This window comes from Aptenodytes forsteri, unplaced genomic scaffold (assembly GCF_000699145.1).
Source record: "Aptenodytes forsteri isolate BGI_AS27 unplaced genomic scaffold, ASM69914v1 Scaffold42, whole genome shotgun sequence".
Classification (NCBI taxonomy): Eukaryota; Metazoa; Chordata; class Aves; order Sphenisciformes; family Spheniscidae; genus Aptenodytes; species Aptenodytes forsteri.
The window spans coordinates 422,780-449,541 of record NW_008794081.1 but is presented as its reverse complement, the minus strand read 5'-3'; the positions used below and the strand labels follow the sequence as shown (position 1 = coordinate 449,541).

Below are 26,762 nucleotides of genomic sequence, written 5' to 3'. Positions count from 1 at the left end.
AAGCCATGCTGGCTGTCTCAAATCACCTCCCTGTCCTCCATGTGCCTCAGCATAGCTTCCAGGAGGATCTGCTCCATGATCTTCCCAGGCACAGAGGTGAGACTGACTGGCCTGTAGTTCCCCGGGTCTTCCTTTTTTCCCTTTTTAAAAATGGGGGTTATGTTTCCCCTTTTCCAGTCAGTGGGAACTTCACCGGACTGCCATATATATATATGTAGATACATACACACACACCATCCTTCTTTACAAAAGAGGTTATGGTCAGTCAAATTTATGAATATGTGCAACTGTCATGTGTTTTTGTCAATTTAAGGTTACTCTAGTATAGTTCAACTATACATATATGTATACACACACACACAACTATATCTTCAAACAATTCAGAAACAAGACCTGGTGAAAAATATAGCAAGTAACTTATGGCACAGGGCTCCTCACTAAGATGCCACTGCTAATATTTTATAACCAACAGATCTGTCAAGTTTTGCATAAATCATTGATTATAACCAATAAAACCCTAACAATCTTTTATAATTTTATCTATGCAATCATTTTCTTCTAGCCATAATTCTAATCTGGAGATCAAGTAAAGGAGGCAGTTGTCTGGTACAGTGTTTTCTGGTCAAAGTGAAGGACTTTCACACTCATTTTTTCACTTTAACCAAACGGTTCACATCTGTTGACTTTCAGGACTGACTTCAAAAGACTAACAATAACTTCCCACAATGGTAATAGGATGAGAAGGAAGAGTCTGAATGTTTGGATTCTTGTGCAGTGAATATTTCATTGACATCGATGTTAATTGTACTGTGTGCTAGGTTAACTTGAATAGACACTCCTTTTGTTACTGAGACAGAAATAGTTAAACTACTATATGAATTTGGGTATAGCTTAAAAGTTATGGGAGAAAATAATTTGGTTTTAACTCCCTTAGTTCTCAGAAGAGCTCAAGATGTATTAAGCCTGCAGCATTATTAGTGTAGTTTGAATGATACTCTAAGGTGAATAAATTGCCAGTAACCTACTGGGATTTCTATTCCTTCCTGAGGACCCCTGGCACTAGTACCAAGTACAGTTTTGGTGTGTGTCATAAGCAGAAAGACTTGTACAGGCAGTTTGGCCTGAGAGTGTACCAAAACATAACCATCATCATGCAACAACAGCAAGTATTTTATAGGAACAGCTTTCAGTTACTTCACATTGATTTTGTCAACTGCTTTTGCTGGTTTTGGTAGTAGAATTCATAAAACACATGATGAAGCTCAGACCCTTCTTGAGGTACACTAGTACCTCACTGCTAAACTTCCTCTTCTGACAAAATTATCCAGGTTGGGGTCGTGTTCTAGTTCTTGTCATTAAACACGAAATGAGAATTTGCAACTAAGTATACTTATTTAACATAATAATATTTGTATTTAATAGGAAGTAATATTTGTAATAAATAATATTTCTTACAATGGGTACACAATATATGTAAAAACACAGTGCATATAATTTAGTCCTACAGTATGTTTTACAGTGTATATATAATATATTATACAGTAAAAGTTGCGTTCGTAAATAAGCGTCATCTGTTCTAGGTAATCTAAAGCATGGCTCAGTATACACAGTGCATGTCTTATACGCAGCTTTACCTGTGGAGGACTTTTTGACTGGCTGAGGAAGTTTTGACATGATGTTGGTGTTATCCCTGTTACATTTGCTTTCTAGACAGAGAATGGAGAGGGAAACAAAGACCTTCCGTTTTGCCTTATCTTGATGTAAGCTTACCTTCACAATTGTTCTGAGCTTGGTGATGCCCTTCTACACACAGGATTTAACTTTACTAATGCAGTCCGGAGCACATGTTTGATTTCTGATGCCATAATGAACTAAATAATTCTGTCTTCAAAGCAGGGTTAAAATAGCTTGACATAAAGAAGCTATGGGGTTAGAAATTGAGTAGGAGGGTTAAAACATGTTTGAGAGTAGGCCCTCATTTCAGGCTTCAGTACAGCCCAAGGTACTTTTCCTTCATGGAATAAAATAGGCCATGAAGAGCTATCTACTTAGACATCTATGCTGCTGAGTGCCCTTGCTACCGTTTAAGGCTAAACTACAATATAGTGTTTCCATGTTTCAAAAACTGTATTCTTTGAGAAAGATGATATGTCTTCATACTGTTAAAAAGCAGTATAATATAGTATCTGTAAAAGCATCAACTAAGATTCAGTAGGCAGTTATACTGGAGGGGTTAGCTTTACAACCCTATTAATATTTATGCAAACAATGCTTCTTATGTGTAACATTTATATTAACTGGGGGTCACACTGGGTCTTTTTAACCATCAGATGCCTGTGTAGGTTGAGAGGACTCTACATAATCTAGAATAATGGCATGTTCCCTTTGAGTGATTTGGCACAAGAATGAAGTGATCTGAACAGTCTGAAGAAGGCAGAGGTGGGAGGAAGGAAGCTTATTATATGGTTATAATTGTTGTGTTTTTAAACGATGGCTGGATCTTACTGTGAAATAGTAATCGTGTTCTACTGTAAAGACAGGAGTGTATCTATCACGTTGAATATGCTTCTTCTCTAAAAAGCCTACAAACTACTTTCATATGCTTCGGATATGCCTTTAGTACTGGTAGTCTGGAGAAAAACCTGTCTGATTGCCTCCTCTTTCTCTTTCTTGTGAAAAGGATTAAAACTGAAAAAAGCCCCAAATTATGTATTTTAACCTTTAGAGTGTTTAAAATCAAGCAATAAAACCCATTTAATACTCTACTCAATTGATACATGTTAAAATGTGTTCTTCCCAGATATAAGCTTTGTAAAATGACAGCTAAAAGTACTGATTTCTAAACTGACCATTCTGAATGGTTTAAGGAGTTTTTTGAATTACTTCTAGGCTGTTACTGAAGTAAAAAACCTAATTTTAAATTAAGAACACATGGCTTAAGTATACCCTGCAGTAAAAAATCAAGCAATATGCATTCTGTACTCAAAACTTAACAACTAATTTTCATGAGGTGGCTGCCCTCTGAAAATTATTTTGGAAAAAAATTAAATCTTAATCGAACACTTCATTTGCTCACAGTACTCAAACTTCTGGGGCCTGGGTTCTGGTTCAGTCAACAAACTAATTGCCACTTTCATTGGCAGCTATATTTGTTACAGACTGCAAATAAGGATTTGAAAGGACAAGAGGTCTGGAAGGGACTCACCGTCCAAATAGTAGCTCTTCTCTGGTGTTTGTTTTAGGATGTTTCCACCTTCACCTGCTGTGATAGTGAAATTATAAAGCATGAAGCTGAAAGTGGTGTGGACATTCAGAGTCACTAACTCTCATTGCTTATTATTAGCTTAATAGGTTAGCTGTAATGAACCCATTCACTAGCTGTTTTCTCTTTCCTTTTGTTGGTTTGTTTGTTTTTTTTTTCTATTGAATCATCAGAGATTAGAATTTATTAAAATTTTACTAGTACAAGGTAGGGAAAGCGCAAAGATTCATGTATAGGAGGGTAAATAATGAACGCAATGAAGCTCAACTCTGCTTCAAAAACTCATGGAAAGAGAAGCTGTATACCTAAGGTGTTGGTTTTTATATACTTCTGCAGTTGCAATATCTGTGGCTTATGGCTATAGCAACAGTACTGTCCATATATCCAAAAGTGTGTAATCTTTTCAATTCTGCTCATCAAAATATTTCAGAGAGCTATTTCTATCTAATTTATCAGATATTTAGACCCAAAATGTTTGAACAAATTCTTTCTGCTTCACATATCACAAACAGGCAATGAGAAAAAAAACCCACACAACACCTGAACATGTAACCAACAAAATCAGAAGATATTCTCCAGTCTTTAGGATGCTAAAGTTCATGATTACACCTCTTCAGATTTTTTACGTTCTTCTTTATATTTCTCTATGTTTCTTTATGTTTTCTTTGTGTAACAAAAAGGGAAACCAGTCTTATCAGTTAAATACTGCCAAAAAAAAGTTTCTATGATAATACTTTATTTTTTTATAGCTCACCTGGGAAAAAAAGTTGAAATTTAGATTTTTCTTTTTCAACAGAACACTGAGTTAAAATCTTTTTTTAATACTCTGGATTCTTTAGTTGGAAACCAGTCTTTCAACATCATGGTCTGTCAGTATAAGAACTTTTTGTATTCAGCATAATACACATCTAAAACAGAGGTTTGCAATGAAATTTATCTAACTTTTCAGTAAGAGGAAATCATAGATCTTACTCTGTTGTCTTATGAAAAAGTATTAGATGGTACAATACACTGAAATGCCAGGATGGTCTACACATTTTGTGAAAGGCACATTTGGTTTTGAAATGTTTCATTCACTTAAATTTTAGAAGGTGTGAGATTTTTCAGTGAGTGTGGTATCAGTACTAAACATACAAATGACTTAACACTTGATCCAGAAGAATAGTCAAGATTGATTCAGCGGTTGTTCCTATGGAATTCACTGACAATTACATTTTATTCCTGTGTTTGACTGTTTGCCATATAAGGGTATAAAATGAAAAGATCAGCAATACTTCCACGTCTTTCTATATTCAATATGGATGTGGCTGATCTCTTTTTCATTTTCTTCTAGGCCTTTTCTGGAAACACAAATGCAGACAGTGTTGTATACTATAAGCTTCAGCATTCCATTAAAGCAAGATTTCTCCGTTTTGTGCCTTTGGACTGGAATCCGAATGGCAGAATTGGAATGCGCATTGAAGTGTATGGATGCACATACAGTAAGTGTTTTGCTGAATCAGCTAAATGAAATGACTATTCATCATTGTCTTTTGCTACCTAAATTAAACTTGAAAATCGAGTTCCAAGCTTAAATTTAATCTTGAATAAAACTCATTCAGTAAGTTTATGTGCAGACTTCACTATTTCTGCATCAGCTAACAATATGTGATGCTTATTTTCCCGTTCTTTCTGTGTTGGAATGAATGGTGTGAACATAATCCAGTAACTGATTTACTGCAAACTCTTTTTTTGATAGTCTTAAAACCTGCATCTTAACATGGTATACTTTCTACCTGAAAGGCGAAATGTGGAAAATGTTTACAGTTTTAAATATATATGGTCTTGGTCCTGAGCCAATAAGAGTACAAATAGATAGACCCAAAAATATACAATTGAAGGATAGTTCAAAGTTGTTACATATTTAAGGGGTACTCTTAGAATAATTCTTGTGTTATTAATAAAACATTAATAACTGATACAAGCATTTGGAAGACAAATACATACGTGTTATGGTTGTATTGATCTGCTGGACAATGTAAATCTTCCTGTTGTCTTCCTGTTACAGATCTTCATCCTTGGACTTTTTAAAAAATATTCCTCTTAGCAAGTTGTTTACTGCTTTTTATTCTCCACAACTTTTCTCCAAGAAGGAAACAGAGTTTATTTTAAGCAACCTCTTTAACTGCTTGTTTTAAGTACTTTCATCTGTTGTTTTTTTGTAAGATTTTTTTTTTTTTAACTTCTATGCTTAAGTCATGCTTTACAGGGCTGATCTCTTCTGAATGGTCTCCACATATCTCCTATTTCCATTCATTAGTATCTGACTTTAAACTGAACATCAGTAAAACACATCTCTGGTCTTTCTGCCTTAAACTTGGCTTTGTAAAATGAGTAAAAGACCATGAACTAAGGATATTGAAAATTTCAACCGGGCTGCAGGAGATTAGGTCAGCTCAGAAATTAGGTAAACTGCCCCATCCCAGAGAACAGACAGCTCATGCCAGTAAAAGGATGTGAGAAGCTAAAATCACACAGAATTCCTCAGTGACATCTGCCTGGAGACTGGGAACATGACTATGATTCCTAGAACAATCTAATGATACTGCTGTAACTGAGAAATGTGGCCAAGATTCAACTTACCCTCCACTGTTTTAAGTACCTGGAGGTACCATGGAGGCTGAACAGATGTCTTTATCATTCCCAGCTGAAAGCTCACCTGAGTCGCACATTTGAAATCTCATCTCATCTCTGTGTTACTTGATGAAAGTACATTATTTCCTGTCTCTAAGCTTCACTGAAAGTCAATCAGCTTTGCTTCTTCCCAGTCCTTTACCTTGTGCATTCGACAATGTTTAAATCCTTACTCAAAGTTTTGTTCTCAAACATTTCCAAACTGAAAAGCTCTCTTTTGCACATGCCTAAAATCTAGACTTTAATTATCTGTATTCACTACTGTATTTTTCTGTATCACACCTTGCAAGGTATCTTATGGCTGTCTTCTGTGATATCCCTATTGCCATGCTGCCAATGGAAAATCTACGAGTCTAAAGGACTAAAAGAGGACAGTGTCCATGTTACTAAAAATTATAAAACATATGGAATAAGCAGTTACTCAGTTAAAATATTTTGTATGTGGTCAGTAACTACTTTTGAGGAAGATTATGTATTTTTTCTGTATTTTACTTATTTGGTACAGGATCGATCCTGTAGATAGCTTATGGAAACAAATCAATGATAACTATCTTCTAAGATCAGGCTGAATTTAAAAGGAATATTTACTTTATCCATTATCCAATGTAATGTAATACATAAAGAATGTGATAGCGTTAAAAATATGGAAACTTTTTTTTAAGCTGGTTAAGATTTTCTCTGTATTAATGATGTTGTGAGTTATTGAAATGCTTATTTTTTCAATGTATAAATGCTTTCATTCCAAATGAATTGCAGACTGTTTATCATCTCTTTATTTATTTTGAATATCTATAATTACCATGTGCTTTTAGTAGTTCAATTCAGTGGTTGTTATTGAAGACAAACCAGGTGATTATAGTCTTATAGTTCCAAAATATATTTAACAATTTGAAAGATGAATTCTTTCTCTCCAGTCTTTTCCTCCATTTATCAGACACGCAGGACATGTAGTTATTGTTACAGTTATTATGCCTGGCTGTTTCTGAATTGTTATGTCCTTTTCCAGGCGGGACCAGAAACTAAAGAAAAGCAGAAATGCCAATGATACCTATTTTAACTTTCATTCACACTTTTCAGATTTCCCATTTCTCATTCTTCCCTTCAGAGAGATCTTACTGGGTCTTACATTGTAAGAGTAAGCAACTCTCTTTCTAGTTACCACCGAATATGTGGACTGTGTTCTGTATTCAAGTGCAAATGCAGTAATTTCTTCCTTCAGTCTTGTCTGTTGCAAATTACACAACTAAAACTGCAAGACTACATGAAGTTGATCTCACAATTCCATAAAGTGATACTGAAAAATCATATAATCAAAGAGTCATAGAATAGTTTGGGTTGGAAGGGACCTTTAAAGGTCATTTAGTCCAACCTCCCTGCAATGAGCAGGAACTTCTTCAACTAGATCAGGTTGCTCAGAGCCCTGTCCAGCATGACCTTGAGTGTTTCCAGGATGTTTCCATCCACCACCTCTCTGGGCAACCTGTGCCAGTGTTTCACCACCCTCAGAGTAAAAAATTTCTTCCTTATATCTTCCTTATCATCCCCCTGATAATTTTCGTGGCCCTCTTCTGGACCCGATCTAACAGGTCCATGTCTTTCCTGTACGGAGGGCTCCAGAGCTGGACACAGTACTCCAGGTGGGGTCTCACCAGAGCAGAGTAGAGGGGCAGAATCACCTCCCTCGACCGCTGGCCACGGTTCACACAGGCCCACTTCTCGAGCTTGCCCAGGTCCCTCTGAATGGCATCCCGTCCCTCTGGCATGTCAACCGCACCACTGAGCTTGGTGTCATCTGCAAACTTGCTGAGGGTGCACTCGATCCCACTGTCTATGTCATTCCTGAAGATATTAAACAGTACTGGTCCCAGTACAGACCCCTGCGAGACACAAAAGATGCATATCTGTTACATCCAAAAGAAGTTTTTACTATATTAATGAAGTCATACTTACGGGACAATTGTTTGCACTACTTTCAAGTTGCTGCTCTGTTGTCTTCCAGCCAAATATCTGCTCTGAATAACTTAGCCTAATATCCTCAGAACTAACATTTCCCCTTTAATTATAGTCTCAATGAAGTTTGGTAATATCCATGATAGATGTCCATAGGATAAACCAGGTTATTATGAAGTTTGTTTCCTTTTTTTTTTTACAAAGAACTCTTTTTTTACTATAAACTTTTTAGGCCAAAGACTGTCTCATTTTATATATTTGTAAAGCATGCATCCAGAACAAGTCCTTCCATTTTTGCCTCTTAGCTCTCTATGGAATAGAAAGGCTAAATAAGGGTAGCCAGTTATGGAGTTATATGAAACATTAAAAGAGTTCTCCTGTATTCTTTGTGTTTAGTTCTTGTCCTTCCTCACTCTACCTCTGCCATGTTCCTCGGTTTTCTTACTCCTGTTCTACAGTCTTTTTCATGTAAGAAAGAAAGAAAGATGTTTTCTGCCTCGAGGTGAACTACCTGGCTTCATGGACTGACGAAATCTGCTTGTACCATGACCACACAACAAACACCCTGTGCTGCCAAAAAAACCCACCCCAAAATCTCTTAGCCTCTGCCTAATAGTTCTTCCTATTTAGTGCGTGCAAAAGAGACTGATAAATCTCTACAGACATTTCCTTTGTCTTGTTCCTGAAATGTCAGATTTTGACAATTAAGCCATTTAAAACAGAGTTCAGGTTAAGCTATCCCCTGACACTAAAAAAGGGAAATTAGAAGTCTCTCTGGCTTATTCTTTTCTCCCTTCATTACAACGCTCTCTTTCTCATTCCATCCTCTGAAAACGAGGAGGCTAAAAATAGAAAAAAAAAAGCTTTTTCATATGAAAGACAGATCATTGTAAATGTGAAAATGACAATTGTATAAAGTTGTAGGAGAAAGATAACTGGGAACTAAATGCACACTGTACATTAAAACATCGTTAGATGCAGTACCTCACAACAAGCACTGCAGATACTGTGAGGTACAAACCCTCTTCCAGAGACCTCTAACAATGTTAAATGTTCTTTCTAAAGCATTAGCATTAATTTCAGTTAATTTAAAGGTCAACAAAAATCAAATCATGTTTCAAACAAAGATATTGTAAGTAAAACTTTTGCTTAGGATCACTAGAATTCTTGATCCTATGGTGTGTTAGGATGCTTCCAGAATTTCCAGTTTCTCAGAGGCATTTCATCACTTCCAAAGGTATTTTCACAGTATACTAAGGATTTAGATTACATTAATTTGAGAAAGACACATTGTAAATTGTGAAAACAAAAGATGAATGTTCACAAAGCAAATCACTCTTTTTTATTTTCCTTATTTATAACAGTAGAGTAGAGTAGAGAAAACCCATGGAGACTGATGTTCAAGTCCAGGGACTATTAGAAGCTAAGACTAGTTGGTAAATATGAAAGAGGTAAATGTTATGGCACCCTGGGTACTTGGGCTCATTCCTTCTATCCTGATAACCCTGTAGGAGACCCAAGCTTTATCTCTCACAACTCTTTCAATTTATTTCTAGTGGTAATGCACAGATGGTGAAGACAAAACATATGTGAGAAATGTTATAAGGATTTTAATTAACATCTGTAGCCCTTTCATAATCTTAATTCATGCATGGCTGTGGGGGGGAAGGTTTGATTTTGTTTATTTTCCAAATTTGGACAGAGGACATTTGCTTCTTTGGAGCTAGTGCTGCAGAATAGTGAAAGGTATTTTGGAGAGCAGTGCTAAATGTTATTTATGCTCTTGTCTCAATAACGAATAACAAGAATATGTTCCAAATCAAAAACCACTGCTGTTATCAGTACCTACTAAGAATATATCTAGTTAGCTGGCTTGATAGATACATAACAATGTACAAGTTCTATTATTGAAGTTTTTATTAAAGCTATTAAATTTCACATTCATTATTTAAATTTAACATTGATTAATGCTTTTACTGTCCACATTCATTCAATGACATAATGAAGTAAAATAGTCAACCTAGGATTCATTTTTAAGTAGAATGTCACATTTATTCATTGTACATTTGGTAAATGAATTCTTCATAAGTAAGAAGTACATTATCAAGATGTGAAGAAAAACAGGAAATTATATTTAAAAACATAGCTGCATTCACTTGACAAGAGTTTTTGAAAATGGAATATAAATGGCTGACTTCAGGTATTATAGTTAATTTTAATTGAGTTCATTTCCATGCCGACAATGTGGAGAAATATTTTTAGTGAAATTAAATAAAGTTAGTAAATAGATAATGGGTTTCCATTGACTTGCAAGAAGTCAATCAGTCAGTTGAAAAATAACTTCATATTTTATTGAGTGTCCTTTACATCTTCATTTATTTCACAAATGTATCTTTCAATGGTAATTACCTTTTACTTCTTTACTTATGAACTGTGAATACTCTATGAGCTTTTTATAGTGTTATCAGTTCATTTGTGTGTGTCTTGTTCAATCTGTACTGACTTTGACAGATATTATTTTATAGTATTGGGATAAAATCAGTTGTCCCTTCCCTTCCCTTCCCTTCCCTTCCCTTCCCTTCCCTTCCCTTCCCTTCCCTATCAAGCAGGTCAAGGGAGGTGATTCTCCCTCTCCACTCCACTCTCATGAGACCCGACCTGGAGTACTGCATCCAGCTTTGGGGTCCCCAGCAGAAGAAAGACATGGACCTGTTGGAGCAGGTCCAGAGGAGGCCCACAAAAATGATCAGAGGGCTGGAACACTTCTCCTATGAAGAAAGGCTGAGAGAGTTGGGATTGTTGAGCCTGGAGAAGAGAAGTCTCTGGGGAGACCTTATTGTGGCCTTTCAATACTTAAAGGGGGCTTATAAGAAAGATGGAGAGAGAGTTTTTTCCAGAGCCTGTAGTGACAGGACAGTAATGGTTTTAATCTGAAAGAGGGTAGATTTAGATTGGACATAAGGAAGTTGTAATTTTTTTTGTTATGATGAAGGTGGTGAGGCACTGGAACAGGTTCCCTTCGTAAGTTGTGGATGCCCCATCATTAGAAGTGTTCAAGGTCAGGTTGTATGGGGCTTTGAGCAACCTGATCTAGTTAAAGATGTCCCTGCCTGTGGCAAGGGCATTGGAACTAGATAATCTTTAAAAAGTCCCTTCCAACCCTGATTATCGTATGATTCTATGCTATGAAGATGCCCCTTGAGGCATGTCCCCAACTCTCCCCTTTGCAGGTGTTGGAGGCCCCCCTATCTGCCTGTCTGAAGGTTTCTAGGGAGGTTTTCTGCTTCCTGGGGACTTGGATCCAGGACATTGTGCAGAGACTGTTGAAGCTTGTCCAGCCTTCGGACTATCCCCCTCTGCTGTTCTTCCATATGGGCACCAACAGTACTGCCAGGGAACACCTGGTGTGTATCAAGCATGACTACATGGCTCTAGGGACAAGGGGCAGGGGCATAGGGTCTCAGGTGGCATTTTCCTTGTTCCTGCTGACAAAAGAAAAGTGCTTGAGGAGGACTGGGTGGATCCTTTGGATCAACAACTTGTTGCAGAGCTGGTGTCAGCAGCAATTATTCAGATTTAACAACCTTAGGACACTTTTTGAGGATCAAGAGTTGCTAGGAAGATATAGAATCCATCTGACCATGTAAGGCAAAAGCATCTTGTCCAACAGGCTGGCCAACCTGGTGAGGAGAGCTTTAAACTAAGAATGATGGAGGAGGGAGATGACGGCCCAAAATCAAGTGAGGAAGTGCTGGACTGGTTTGAGAAACAAAGGCTTCAGGGCAGTGTGGACAAGAGAGACTATGGAAACAACAAACCAGGGCTGAATTGCAAGCACTTGGCCATCTCAAGTGCAAATGCACAAATAGGGAAGTGCTGCTGTGGGGGCAAGAAGGTGGGGGAAGTTCTCACACCTTTTCTGAAGAAGTCAACACAAGTGGATGCTTTTCCGAAGTGCCTGTGTGCTAATGCACACAACATGAGGAACACACAGAAGAAATTGAGGTCTTCATGCATTTGAAAGACTACAATCTTGTCACGACCACAGGGATACAGTGGAATAGCTCACACGACTGCAGCAGTGCCATAGATGGATACAGGCTGTTTAGAAAGGACTAGCCAGGACAATGAGGAAAGGCAGTTATTTATGTGAGCAAGCAGCAGGGATGCATGGGGCTCTGTCTGGGGACAGATGATGGGGCAACTCAGTTTATAGATTAGGATTAGGGGACAGACCAAAGGTGGTGGCATTGTGGTGGATATCTGCTACAGACTACCTGATATGGCAGAAATGAATGAGGCCTTCTTCAGACAACTGGAAGAAGCCTTAGGTTCACAGGCCTTGATGCTTATTGCGGACTTTAATCACCCTGTTATTTGCTGGTGGCACAACATAGCAGGGCATAAGCAATCCAGGAGTTTTCTGGAGTTCTTTGATGATAACTCCCCAACACAGGTGATCAAGGAGCTGACAAGAAGACACAGTCTACTGGCCCTTATTCTTACAAACAAGGAAAAACTGATGGTGGACGTGAAAGCTGGGGCGGCCTTAGCTGCAACAACCATGAGAGTGTGATGTTCAAGATCCTGAGAGAAGGAAACAAGACGAATAACAGGATCACAGCCCTGGCCTCCAGGAGAGCAAGGTTTTTCATGCTCAGGGACCTGATTGGAAGAGTGACATGGAAGATGGTCCTGAAGACAAGGGGGATCCATGAGAGCTGGTTGATTTTCAAGGATCATTTCCTCCAAGCTCAAGAAAGGTTTATCCCGACAAACAAGAAATGAAGAAAAAGTAGCAGGAGGTCTGCACAGATGAGCAAGGAACTCCTAACTGACCTCAGGAATAAAAAAGAAGTGTACAAGAGGTGGAAGCAAAGTCAGATGACCCAGGAGAAATACAGAAACATTGTCTGAGCATGCACGGATGTGGTTAGAAAAGCCAAACCTCCTGGACTGAAAGTGATAAAGGTCATGGAAGGCAACAAGAAGGTCTTCCACAGGTATATCAGGAGCAAAAGGAGGACTAGGAAAAATATGGCTTACTGGTGAGTGGGGCAGGGGACCTGGGGGCAAAAGACATGCATAAGGCCAAGGTACTTAATGCCCTCTTCACCTTGGTCTTCACTGGTAAGACTTGCCTACAGTAATCTCAGGTCTCTGAGGCCCACAGAAAAGACTAGAGCAAGGGAGACCCTCAGTGGAGGAGGGTCAGACTATGTAACATTTGAACAAGCTGGACATATGTAAGCCCATGGACCTACTGGGATGCACCCGAGAGTGCTGGGGAGGCTGGCCACGGTCATTCTGAGGCCACATTTGTTTATCTTTGAAAGGTAGTGGCAACTGGGAGAGGTTCCTAAAGACTGGAAGAGAACAAATGTCAGTCCTATCTTCAACAAATGCAAGAACGAATACCTGGGGAACTACAAACTGGTCAGCCTCATTTCAATCCCTGGGAAGGTGAAAGAGCAATTAATCCTAGAAACCATTTTCAAACACGTGAAGGATGAGCAGATTATTGGAAATAGTCAGGATGGATTTATGAAGGGGAAATCATGCCTGAGCATACTAATAGCCTTCTACAGTGATATAACTGGCTTGGTGAGTGAAAGGGAGTGTTTGGTGTTGGTTATCTTGAGTTTAGCAAGAGTTTTGATGCTGTATCCCATAATGTCCTCATAGACAACTGATAAGTACAGGCTATTTAGGTGGACAATGACGTGGACTGAAAACAGGCTGAACTGCCTGGCTGAAGGAGTTGTGATCAGTGGCACAAAGTCATAGAATCATAGAATCATACAATAGTTTGGGTTGGAAGGGACCTCTAAAGGTCATCTAGTCCAACCCCCCTGCCGTGGGCAGGGACATCTTCAACTAGATCAGGTTGCTCAGAGCCCAGTCCAACCTGACCTTGAATGTTTCCAGGGATGGGACATCCACCACCTCTCTGGGCTGAGTCTATTCACTTGTGGTGTATCCCATGGGTTGATACTGGTTTCAATGCTGTTTAACACCTTCATTAATGACCTGGTTGATGAGGCAGAGTGTATGTTCAGCAAGTTTGCAGCCAATAAAAATTTGGAGAACTGATTGACACACCAGAAGGTTTTGATGTCATTTAGAGGGATCCAGACAGGCTGGAGAAATGGGCTGATAGGAATCTCATGCTGTTCAACAAAGGGAAGTGCAAGGTCTTGCACCTGTGGAAGAATAATCCCAGCAAGGGTTTACCAGTGCACACTGAGGGCTGACTGTGGCTTTGAAGAAAAAGACATGAGGGTTCTGGTAGACACCAGGTTGACCATCAGCTGGCAACATGCCCTTGCAACAGAGAAGGCCAACAGCATCCTGGGCTATTTTAGGAAGACTGTTGCCAGCAGGTTGAAGAAGCTTATCCTTCCCCTCTACTCAGCCGTGGTAATGAGACATGTCTGAATTGCTGGGTCCAGTTCTGGGATCCCTACTACAAGAAAGACATGGACTTACAGGAACAAATCCAGAAAAAGGCCACAAATATGATTAAGGGACTGGAGCACCTGCCATATGAGTAGAGGTTGAGAGAGCTGGGACTGAAGAGTAAGAGGCTTGGGGGGAATCTTACCCATGTGTATTAATACTTGATGGGAAGGTGTAAAGACAGAGCCAGGATCTTTTCAGTGGTGTCCAGTGGCAGGACAAGAGGCAGTGGGCATGAACTGAAATACAGTTTTTTATTGTGAGGATGGTTGAACACTGGCATGGGTTGCCTAGAGAGGTGTAGTCCCTATCCCTGGCAACCTGACTGCACATGGTCCTAAGAAACCTGCTGGAGCTGACCCTACTTTGAGTGGGGAAGTTGGACAGGATGATCTCCAGAGGTGCATGGCAACCTCAACTACTCTGTGATTTTGTGATATCCATACTGGAAAACTGATGATACGAAGTCCTGTATTCCAGTACTAAAACTGTAATTCAGTTTATTTAAAGTTGTAATTTGTTTATGATTCCAGTAAAAAAACATTTGATGAAGAGAACCAGGCTGTATTCACAGCTGACAGGTTTTCATTTTAGAATATTTTTGTTTCTTTCCTAGAATAGTATGCCATGATATTATTTTGAACTCCTGTACAGATATCCAGATTTATTTTAATAGTGGCTTAAATCTACAGCCTGCATGAAGGCCCTGAAAATCAGTTAAATGTAATGGACATGACTTTTCTCTTCTTTATTTTGTTAATTGGAATTAATTGCAGATAAATTAATAGAGATTTTCACCCTGAGAACACAGTAAGAACAGAAATGATCAAAGTACTTCGTGGCTCCAAGGCAAGGAAGACCTTTTAGCATGTGAGATTAGTACTGGATTGGAATAAAAGCCAGATCTCTTCTGCTCACCTTGGTTTATTATCTAGTGATAGCATCACCATTAAAACAGGAGAATCTTAACATTTGGGGAAGAACAGGAATAGCAGAAATAAACTACACTTTACTGGGCACAGGTGAATCTAGGGATGTTAGTAGTGGGACTTCATAACATATTGAAGTAGCATGCAACTGTTTCTTTTAGACATAGCATTATACATTATCTTTCATTTCTTTACTTCTAGGGTCCGAGGTTGTTGGCTTTGATGGGAAAAGTTGTCTAATTTACACATTTAATCAAAAACTCATGAGTGCACTGAAAGATGTGATTTCTCTGAAGTTTAAGACAATGCAAAGTGATGGAATTCTCCTCCACAGAGAAGGACAAAATGGAGACCACATCACCCTGGAATTAATTAAAGGGAAGCTGTCCCTACTCATTAATTTAGGTAATAGCTACAGTCTCACAAAGTCTAATATAGTTATTAGGTATTATTTGACTAAAACTTCTTCTAATTTGTTAAGTGGATTTTAATATATAGAGTATGATAAACTAGGAATTTATATTTGAATAATTATATTTTTATATGGAATTAATAATTTTTATTTTTCTTCTTTCAAGGTGATACTAAAACTCATCCTTCTAATGCCCAAATTAATATTACACTGGGCAGCCTTTTGGATGATCAACACTGGCATTCTGTTCTCATTGAACACTTTAACAATCAAGTAAACTTTACAGTGGATAAACACACTCATCATTTTCATGCAAAAGGAGAATTCAATTATTTGGACCTTGAATATGAGGTGTGAAAATTACCTTTCCTTTATTACATTTATTAACTTTGTTATGTAAATGCAGTGAAACAAGCAAAGGAGACAGAACTTAAGGAAGTTTGTAGTGCTTAAGACTTTAAGGATTTTCTGTCTCCTAAAGGAATGAATCAAAGAAAGAGAGATTTTCTTACATTGCTAATGCTTTACTAGACTTGCAACTCAAAATTTTCAAAAGACCATCTTTTTCATCTCAGAATTCATTATTTTAATATCTTCATTTCAGTAGTGCTGCAAATTTGGTAAACAGTATGTAAACATAAGGAATGAGCCCCAACTCAAAGTTATTATTTTATGGCTTGATGAAAATTACAATAAATCAGCATAAAACCATTTTAGAAATGTTTAGATTAAGACAAATTCCCGTTAAATCTGGCAAATGTACTGTGAAAAAATCTTGCTTACACAAATGGTAGATTAATGAAAAGGAATAGGTGTAATTTGCTGCGACAGTTTCCAACCTATGGTTAAAAATAACACTATTTCACAGTTGTAATGTGATGACTGGCTGCTTTATGTTTGCCCCTGTCCTGTTTGTTGGATGAGACAATGAGTGATAGAGCAGAGTGTCTGGAACCCGCAGATCTGAATTACTTTATTCTACTCATTCAAGTTTTTAAGCAATGTAGAGTAAGATTTCATGCTGCTCCATATCTGCATTCTCCCATTTCAAAAATATCAATCACAAGATTAGAGTCATCATTCTGCTTAAAATTTCTGGATCTAAGCCACAATGCCAAGGCTTGGAGGATCATACCAATTTAGAAAAAAAAAAAAAAAAGGGAGGAAAAAAGAAAGGGAACAACAAATGTTAGTTTTAACTGATTGGCAAAGAGATTTATTTTACTAAATCAACCAGTATTGCAAATTAATTTTTCCTCTCTTCCCATACTGCAGTTTGAAGTATGTGTTATCAATACAAGGTAGAAAGGGAAGTAAAAGCTGGAAAAATCCTAAATACTTCCAAAAAAGTATGAACCACTGTATTTAGAATTGCATTTCTGACTATAAATTTTCTCAATTTAATAACTTAATGAAATATGATATATTTAATTTTGTTTTTTTTAATAAAATTATTTCAAATATCAAGTGAAATTTCAAAAGTAAAAGATAAATTGTTTAAACTGACCTTTTCTGCAATGTCAAGCAGAATAGCTTTGAAATGGGTGAGTTCACAAGTTCACTTAAACTGGTATCCTGTTTCTGATGGTGCCCAAGAGTGGAAACATAGACCAGAGTATAACTCAGGTCACCCTTATGGCAATGCTTTTCTAAAATAACCTACTGATTTCTAACAGTTTCTGCCTCAGGGACTTATTAAGACAGAGTGATATTCTTCAATTTAATAGCTCTCAGAGGATTTTTATTTTTATTAAATCTTCCAATCTCTTTCTGAACCCAAGTAAACCTACAGCATCATATCAAAGAACTGCACAGCCTAAGCATTTTGAGAGGGAAAAAGTGTCTCCTTTCATTTGTTTTGAGTCTGCCCTAGAATGATTTAATTTGATGCAGTCTTGTTCTTTATTACAGTAGTTATGATTTGCACACAGTGGAGAAGTCAGGCTCAAATTTCCTAAAGAAGTTGTTAGTGAATTCTCTTCTCCCTTTTCGCACTCTTCAGCATGGTCTGCATGTACTGGGCATTGTCCTTCTTCTCCTTGGTTTTGCAGCTGTAATGGACCCTGAAAACTGATAAGACTCATGCAAAGCAACTGTTAAGAGGCATCCTCAGACAAAAAAAAAGCTAACACTTCAGAATATTTTAATGCATATGACTTGATATAGCCTAATTTTTGTTAGCCTGTTCTTTTAATATATAAATGTGTGATATAAGGAAATAGCCAAGAAGTGGCAGATTCATTATTGGCCAGTCTTTGACTTCTGCTCTTACGCTATTGCCAGCTTCTTTTCTTAGAAAATTACTTAATAGTATCATTGATTTTTCTTCTCTTTCTAAGCTCAGCTTTGGAGGGATCCCAGTGCCTGGAAAATCAGGGACATTGTCACGCAGGAACTTTCATGGGTGTTTTGAAAATATTTATTATAATGGAGTGAACATTATTGACCTGGCCAGGAGGCATAAATCTCAGATCTACTTTTTGGTAAGAGATTCATAGTTAAGAAAGAATAAATAAGTAAAAAAAAAAAAAAAAAACCCCCCCAGCCACTTTCATATGCAACCTGTTAACACACAGTTCTAGTAAAATCTATGTTGTTTAATGAAAGAAAATTCAAGGAATCACCTAATTGGGCTATTTTATATTTGCTGCTGCACAGACTCATCCAGTAGACAATGCAGGATGGATTTTATTCTTCAGCTCTTTAGCTGATATTTAGATGTGTGTGATATTTCACTGTTGTGTGGTATCTCACTGTTGTGCATGTACAAAAACCAGTGAGTAAAATAAGACATATATGAAGTCATCAAAGCTCTGGCTTTGACTCCTGTACCTGACTAGTAAGAACACCAGCAGTACCTTTTAAAAGCTGCCTATTGCTGAGGACACTGATCCACTCTGTTTTCTCCAGAGCATTATAATTTTGATAGATAAGTTCTGTTTGTCAATTTACACTGCCCTTCGTCTGAAGAGCTGTAGTTTAGATTGGTGGCTTTAATGCATTTATTGTGACATGGCCAACAATTGTATTAGCCAAATCCCTACCATTTAGAGAAACAGTTCAAATAACGAACCAATTTTCTTCTGTGTTACAGAAGGTTTTCTATAAATTTTACTAAAAGTCCTTTGGTTTTTTTTCCAATAGTACAAGAGCCATCTCTATTTGCAGTATTTATTTATTTAGCAACAGGAAATGTAGAGATATGATGGAAACAATCAGTTCAAAATAATTAACAAAATATGAAATGCTGTCAAGCTCCAAATATTCTGATTTGGATTTCAGTTCAGAATATGAACAATCAAATCTGGTTTTCTGTCCCAGAAAAAATGAATGACAGGCATCTCTTCTCATGTGAAGCTTATCTGAAATATTCCAGAATTAACTAAATCGATACCTCCATATAATATCCTGTCCATGATGCTGACGGATGCTGGGGAGAACGCAGTTATGGGAGGGTCTGTATGGACTAGTGAAAGGGGAACTATTGTCATAGGAACTTTCATCATCTTCATCTTAAATGAACTCAAAAACTGTTGTGCTACTTTCAAAACTATTTAGGAGACGTTTTATAATGTAAATGTGCCAGAAAGTATCTATGTTACCATAGAATCCTGGTTAAATAGCCACTTTGCTGGTCTGATACAGTATCAGGCAGCTGTCCAGATAACGTGGAGGGGGAATCTGCAGATGGTAAGTTTTTAGCATTTAACAAGGTTTATTAATCTGATCACTGCCTTTTCGCTATGGGTCAGTTCAGTTGACTATTCATTTCTCTACAGCTGAGCTCCTAAGACAGAGCTTTTATTTATTTATATATTTTCCTTGAAGAAAATGAAAACAGATAAACTTTTATAGTCTTGCCATGCCAGGGGCTAGTGAGTATTTTTCTAAAATTGATTTTTTTAGCTTTTTACTATAAGGTCATAGTTTTATGTATGTTCAAAAATTTAAAAGTTCTTTGTGTTCAACAGATGTTAAATGCACTTTAAATTCTAAAGACATTAAACTTTTACTAATCAACTGAACAGAACAAATTAGTTATAGTTCATATGGTGCCAGCAAGACATTAGATCAAAATGCATATTGTATCACTATCAGGGGTCATAATGTATTAACTAACTCTGACACCAGATGCAAAAAATGTGTTATTCCCATTCCAGTCTTACAGAATATTCTTATCTATATCATTTAGTACAACCACAGATGCAGGTTAAGCTCAGAGTTTGTCAATGAACTCATCTACAAGTTTATTTAGGTACCTAAGAACCAGTGATTTCAGAAGCAGTTAAGCACAAAGTAAATGCTAGCTGCCTAAATACAAATCATGATCTGGTCCATACGGGCCTGCTTGAAAACATGTTTCCTTCTGACTTACGAAGTACGTGTTTCACATTTGAAAGTAGCAAGAGTTTATATGTGGAATTTTCTCCATTTGTGAAAACAAAAATTGGGGTCAGTGCACAGCTCCAGTTGCATTGATTTGGAAAGACTGCTCCTTGGCCCAGCACAATGTTTTTTTCTCAAATTTAACACTGCCTTAAACAATCAGTAGCCAAGCTCAACATTTTTCTTTTTATACAAGCATTTAGACTCGTGTAAATATTTGTACCAAACTTTGCATTCAGTGACATTTTATCTGACATTCAGAAATTTGTCAAGTCCCTAATGCTTCCTGAGGCTGAGCCAAGAGAGAAACAAAGCAGGTCTGTCTAACTCCTGAAGTACCATTAAATCACCCATGTAATTTAGGATCTTACCTCATTTACTTAAAGGTCCTTGCCACTCTTTGCTCAGGCAGATATGTCTGTTCTGGTCAAACAACTAGATAAACATTTCTCAAACTGATTATGTCCTTACGAATTCATACTTGATTTTTAGACTACCACATTCAAGTATTACAAATATTAGGTTCTATGTGCAATGTTTTGAAACTCTGTAGTTTCCATACAAAGGTTCTTATGAATGTTTTCCTCTGAATGTTCCTAATGCCATATTTGTTTCATTTCTTTCTAGGGCAACATGTCCTTCTCATGTTTAGAGCCACAGGTGGTTCCTGTTACATTTCTGAGCTCCAGTAGTTACCTGGCATTGCCAGGCACATCAGGGCAAGATGAAGTATTCATCAGTTTCCAGTTTCGCACCTGGAACAAGGAGGGACTTCTATTATCTAGTAAACTACATCAGACTTCAGGTGGTTTCCTCTTATATCTGAGTGATGGGAAAGTTAAAATCAGTCTTCATAAACCAGGAAAAGCACTGAGTGACATCACTGCAGGTAACAGAAATGAAGAAAAAAAAATCCAAGATTCCTACGCATAAAAATATAGGTTAATGTAAAGTCATGTAAATTAGTAGCTACATTCGTGACTTATTTTTATGACTAGCATGTGTGTAACTATGCTTTAATGTGTGAATTTTAATCCCAAAAGTTTCTAAATACTTTCTTTTCTCACAAACACATATCTATGCTTTTTTCCCCATGATTGAGTAGAAAATACTTGTAATAATAAAGGCTGCAAAGATGAGTCCTTAGCTTTACATACATACAGCATGTAAAGCTCATGTGTATAATCTGAGAAATTTGAGACATCTAAGCAACTTTTTTCAGTTGTGAAGTGTAAACAAGTTAATTTCTTACTCTGTCAAGCTAAGCCATTAAGATGTTTTTCATCATTTGTCAGTGCTTTCACAGGACATCAATTAACTCATTTTTCTCATTTATAAAGTTATACATTATTATACATTATTATAAATATTATATTTGTTATTTTCTAGAGGTCTCAATTACAGAGCTGTCCATTAAATTTGGACAGTGGATGCCCAGTACCAAGCTGAGGTCCAAAGCTGGGGCGCAAGTTAAAGTTTGGTTCAAAAAGGTTGGGCAAGTTTGGGTGTACATTTAAAAAAAAAAAAAAAAAAAAAGATTTATAGTAAAGACAAAAAGAAATTGAGAAGTTGAGGAGTCTGAATAATTGAGAGCTAAAGGGTCACTTTTGTAGCTAATCACTGAATTAAGACTAGATCATCTACTTTTGGTAGTTTGCACTGCCAGGCAGCCCTCAGGGTGGAGCTGAGATTTCCAGAAAACATACCCTCTAGTCATCTTCTGAACCATTTCCCTGTTGGTAAACAAATATATAAGGACAAGACGATGAGGCAAATATAGTAAGATACAGTCATGTTAGAGAGTATCCAACTGGGATTCTGAAAAGCAGCTCCCAGCTTTCACTTTCACCCAGTTTGGGAGCAAGGGGACTCCCTCTTTCACAAAGAGGCTCCTCAGTTTTTCTGAGTGCTGTTAGCACTTGATGTGAGAACAGCAAGACTGCTGGTGTAGCCAGGAATCTCCTTCTTTCATGAAATGTGAGAGCAGGACAGAGCTGACAACATCTCCATCTTCCACAACTTTTTTAAAAAATGGTGAGAAGCAGTAACATCACCATGTGATACTATCAATACCTCCACCTAGCAGCACTTCATCAGTTGTATACTATGCTCTGACACTCCATGCACCACAGACGCCTCAGAGTTTCACATCCTTTATGTAAACAAATTGAATTTTGCCCCTTTCTTGTAGAAGGATAAAATGGTCATTCCACAATGAGTTCTCAGACAGAAAAAACAGGACTAGAGAGATTAGGCTGATAAATGAGATTCCCAAGAATATATGAAGATGAGGAAATGAGGCTGGGATTGGAGTGGTTTCTGTATGGACAAGGAAGATGACTAGAGACCACTAACTAGAGGAATATGTTAGAGAAGCAATGGGTCATTTGGCTGCGGAAAACACAATGATGATATCAAAAAAATCAGTTGATCCTAGATTTATTTTGAACGGTACACAATCATAGATTTCAGATTTCATATTCATAAAGCAGGAATATTATCAGTGAAAAAGAAGCCAAGTTAGTTCCAGTAATGTAATGTGTAAACTGAATTAACAAGTGAATAACAAGTAAGAAAAATGCATTTTGCATTGGTACTTAGAAAACAAGTTAAGGATTTGAATGTGTGAAAAAATTAATCTTGTATAGTCATTGGAGTGATGGGAACCAAACCAAAGGCATCTTTCAAGGGAGTTTTCAAGCCAGAACATGAAGAGATTAATGATGCTGTTTAGAGCTAGTTTGTCTTGAGCAATAACAAATACAGTAAGTAAACTAAGCAGTTACTGAAATAAAAATAAAAAATAAAAAATAAAATAATTATCATAAAAATCAAAGCCCCCAAATCTCTTTTAGACCTCACAGAATTAAAAAAGTTATGTAAAAGAGGGAGAAAATTTCACCAAAAAAAATCATAATCGGTACAAACACAAAATAAGAATCAGTTATCTAAAATGTTCACAAATCCTGTGCTTGGCAGTGTAAGGCAGACAAAGAAAGCAAAGCAGACCCAAGCAGAGCAAGGAAACAGCCACAGGATTTGAAGATGAAGCCTCCTTAATCTTAATTCTGTTTCTTTTAGACTGATTCCCTCCTTCAATTCCTGATACAAAATGAAAATTCCTTTGAGGGGAAAAAAAAAAAGAAAAAGAAAAAAGTTAAACATAACTCTGAAGCTCATTATGTTGCTACAGGTGTATAATAATTAAAAGTAAAATTTTAGACAGTTGATTATTTTAATTCAGGAAAAGACTGTAAGCCAGTAATGACCACGGATAATGTTGAAATTTGTATAAATACTTTGATCCTGTTTCTGTGGGTGATAATAGGATCAGCCCTGGTATTTGTAATAATCTAAAATAACTGATGCACAAAGAGTACCATTTTAATGACAAGAGATTTCCCTAGGCTTACCATTTGAAAATGTCAATTCCTTAGTAAGAATGTCAGTGGTATGTAGTTAACAGTGATGAATTTGGCTTTTTAGTAGTTATTTCAATTGCAGTTCAATTAGGTGATGTATGTTAAAGAAACTATTGCCATGTAGCATCATTTTAACAGACCAGCTGAATGTGGTAGCACTTTTGACAGCTGTAGACTTGCACATAGAGCAATTTATTCAATTTCAAAGTTGCAACACAACACATAACATATTAGCTGAAACACCCCAAAATAAATCGTGACACGCATTCTGAAACAGAATTTAATGTTCTCATGCTATATTAAGCTTACTCTTCATAAAGTCTAACAGGAGGAATTGTTTGTCTTTGTGAAGACAGAAACTACTGCAAAAACATCTTATTCTCTTCTGAGAAAGAAGTTATCTAACAAAACCACATGGGGAACTTTTTCTTGAGTTTTTGAAGTGTTTATTGTTACACTCACTGAAGCAATTCAAGTCTGTGTTTGGAGATTGAGTAATTAAATTACGGATGGCTGGACAGGTTTGTTCCCCTCCAGGCAAAGACTTATGACCTGACCAAACACATATGCAATATTTGATAATTAAATCAGAGCATATTTCTTTGTGCACAGTTCTTAAATTCATTATCATGTGTTTTTTAAAGATTTCTTCAACCATGTAAAAATGAGGAGAATGGCATGTTAATTCATGAGTGGTTAAGTTATAATAAGCTGTGTAGTTCTTTTACAGAATTGTTGCTTAATATCTTTCCTTTGTAGCCTCTTTTGCAAGCTGGTCATCAAATATTCACAAAGAAATAACATAGATTAAAAAAAGGAAATTGACACAAAGTTAATTTGTGTTGAATGATGAGACCAAATTGAATTACAACATGTATAAATGTTTGAGATCTTATTACTCAATTTCTTCATATGACCCTGTCTTTCTATGCAGCTTTTAATTTCTATGCAGCTTTTAATTAAGTGGTGTTAACAATCATTGCATTTAGTGGTTATATTTCAGACTAATCTATAAATTACTTTCTCTAAACTAGTTTTTTTTGTTTCTCCCTGAGCTCCTAATAAGCAAAATACATTGTCTTTTTATAAATGTGTTCCTAAGGTTGGATGTCATTGTTCTGCAAGACCTCCCACAGACCTTTTTTTTAGTACTTAGATATTAAAATAACAGAGGTACTACTAATGAGAATAAATGGATATCTTGTTTAATAGCTACCTTATTATGCACTAAAAGTTTAATTGCTATTTTTTCATCATTTATTTCTGGTAAAGCATTTTTAAAACTCCTAGTAGAGCACCAGACAATATAATTTTCAGATGGAATAGAAATGTCAGCAGTCCGTTGGCGTCCACCATTTATATGTCATACCACTCTGTGGCTTTGCACAAGCAAATGTGAATTTAATCAAGGTTCTCAATTTGAGGGCTACAATGAGCTGTTTTTTCAGGAGTCTCTTGTGCTCCCACAATGGCATTCCTCAGTCCCCAGACTTAATGAAAGGGAATTTTAAGAAGTCTTAACTTGAGCTAAATGAACATCATTTAGTATCTCTAATCATGTGTTGTGGTTTAACCTCAGTCGGCAACTGAGCACCACACAGCCGCTTGCTCACCCCCCCCCACGCCGGTGGGATGGGGGAGAGAACTGGAAGAGCACAAATGAGAAAAACTCATGGGTTGAGATAAAAACAGTTTAATAATGCTCACCACCCGCCAACCGATGCCCAGCCAGTCCCCAAGCAGCGGCCCCCCCGGCCAGCTTTCCCCAGTCTATGTACTGAGCATGACGTCACATGGTATGGAATGTCCCTTTGGCCAGTTTGAGTCAGCTGTCCTGGCTGTGCCCCCTCCCAGCTTCTTGTGCACCTCCAGCCTTCTCAGTCAGTAGAGCATGGGAAGCTGAAAAGTCCTTGGCTAGTAAACATTACCTAGCAACCACTAAAACATCCGTGAGTAATCAACTTTGTTCTCATCCTAAATCCAAAAGACAGCACTGTACCAGCTACTAGGAAGGAAATTAACTCTGTCCCTGCCGAAACCAGGACATCATGCCAGCCTGTATGAAGAGGAGATGAAATATCCATCCCAAAATCATTCAGTAGGCCAGTATGATAAACTACAGTAAGCAAACAAAACAAGTGCAAAATTCATATAATCGATTTTCCAGTAACCAAAAAAGTTTTCTACTTCAGTTATTCATTCAATCTCCTTCTTTATGTTAGGGCATTCTCTTACCTACCTTGACAGTCAAATATTGCCATATTTGTAACACGGTTTTCTCACCAGAACAAGAACTTACTGAAGCAGGATGCAAAACTAAGACGTAAAAGCAAATATCCTTGCAACAATTGAAATGAAATTACAGAATTTATTGTTAGATTTAGTATCTTCAGTAATTACATAGATAGTGGGATTGAGTACATCCTCAGCAAGTTTGCTGATGACACCAAGCTGAGTGCTGCAGTTCATTCACTAGAGGGAAGGGATGTCATCCGGGGAGACCTTGGCACGCTGAGGAGTGGGCCCCTGCAAACTTCATGAGCTTCAACAAGGCCAAGTGCAAGGTCCTACACCTGGGTCGGGGCAATCCCCAATACAGACTGGGGGATGAATGAATCGAGAGCAGCTGTGTGGAGAAGGACTTGGGGATACTGGTGGATAAAAATTGGATATGAGCTGGCAATGTGTGCCTGCAGGCCAGAAAGCCAATTGTATCCTGGGCTGCATAACAAGCAGCATGGCCAGCAGGTCGAGGGAGGTGATTCTCCCCCTCTACTCCACTCTCATGAGACCCTACCCAGAGTACTGCATCCAGCTCTGGGGTTCCCAATACAAGAAAAACCTGGACCTCTTAGAGTGGGTCCAGAGGATGGCCATGAAAATGGTCAGAGGGCTGGAACACTTCTCCTATGAAGAAAGGCTGAGAGAGTTGGGGTTGTTGAGCCTGGAGAAGAGAAGTCTCGGGGGAGACCTTATTGTGGCCTTTCAATACTATAAAGAATAAAAGGGGGCTTATAATAAGGATGGAGAGAGATTTTTTCCCCAGGGCCTGTAGTGACAGAACAAGGGGTAATGGTTTGTCCTGGTTTCAACTGGGATAGAGTTAATTTTCTTCCTAGTGGCTAGTACAGTGAGGTATTTTGGATTTAGGATGAGAATAATGTTGATAACACACCGATGTTTTAGTTGTTGCTAAGTAGTGCTTACACTAGTCAAGGACTCTTCAGCTTCTCATGCCCTGCCAGTGAGAAGCTGGGAGGGGGCACAGC

At 37.6% G+C, this 26,762-nt stretch overlaps 1 protein-coding gene across 1 annotated transcript in view; it reads left to right on the top strand.

The window, feature by feature from the left end:
- LOC103893554 (contactin-associated protein-like 4) overlaps positions 1–26,762 on the top strand; it is a 203,461-nt gene that overhangs the window by 103,932 nt on the left and 72,767 nt on the right. Inside the window, exons 4-8 of the mRNA XM_019470308.1 lie at positions 4,596–4,743; positions 15,475–15,678; positions 15,852–16,036; positions 18,025–18,168; positions 20,699–20,960. Of these exons, the coding sequence (XP_019325853.1) occupies positions 4,596–4,743; positions 15,475–15,678; positions 15,852–16,036; positions 18,025–18,168; positions 20,699–20,960 (943 nt within the window). The remainder of the gene's footprint in view (positions 1–4,595; positions 4,744–15,474; positions 15,679–15,851; positions 16,037–18,024; positions 18,169–20,698; positions 20,961–26,762) is intronic.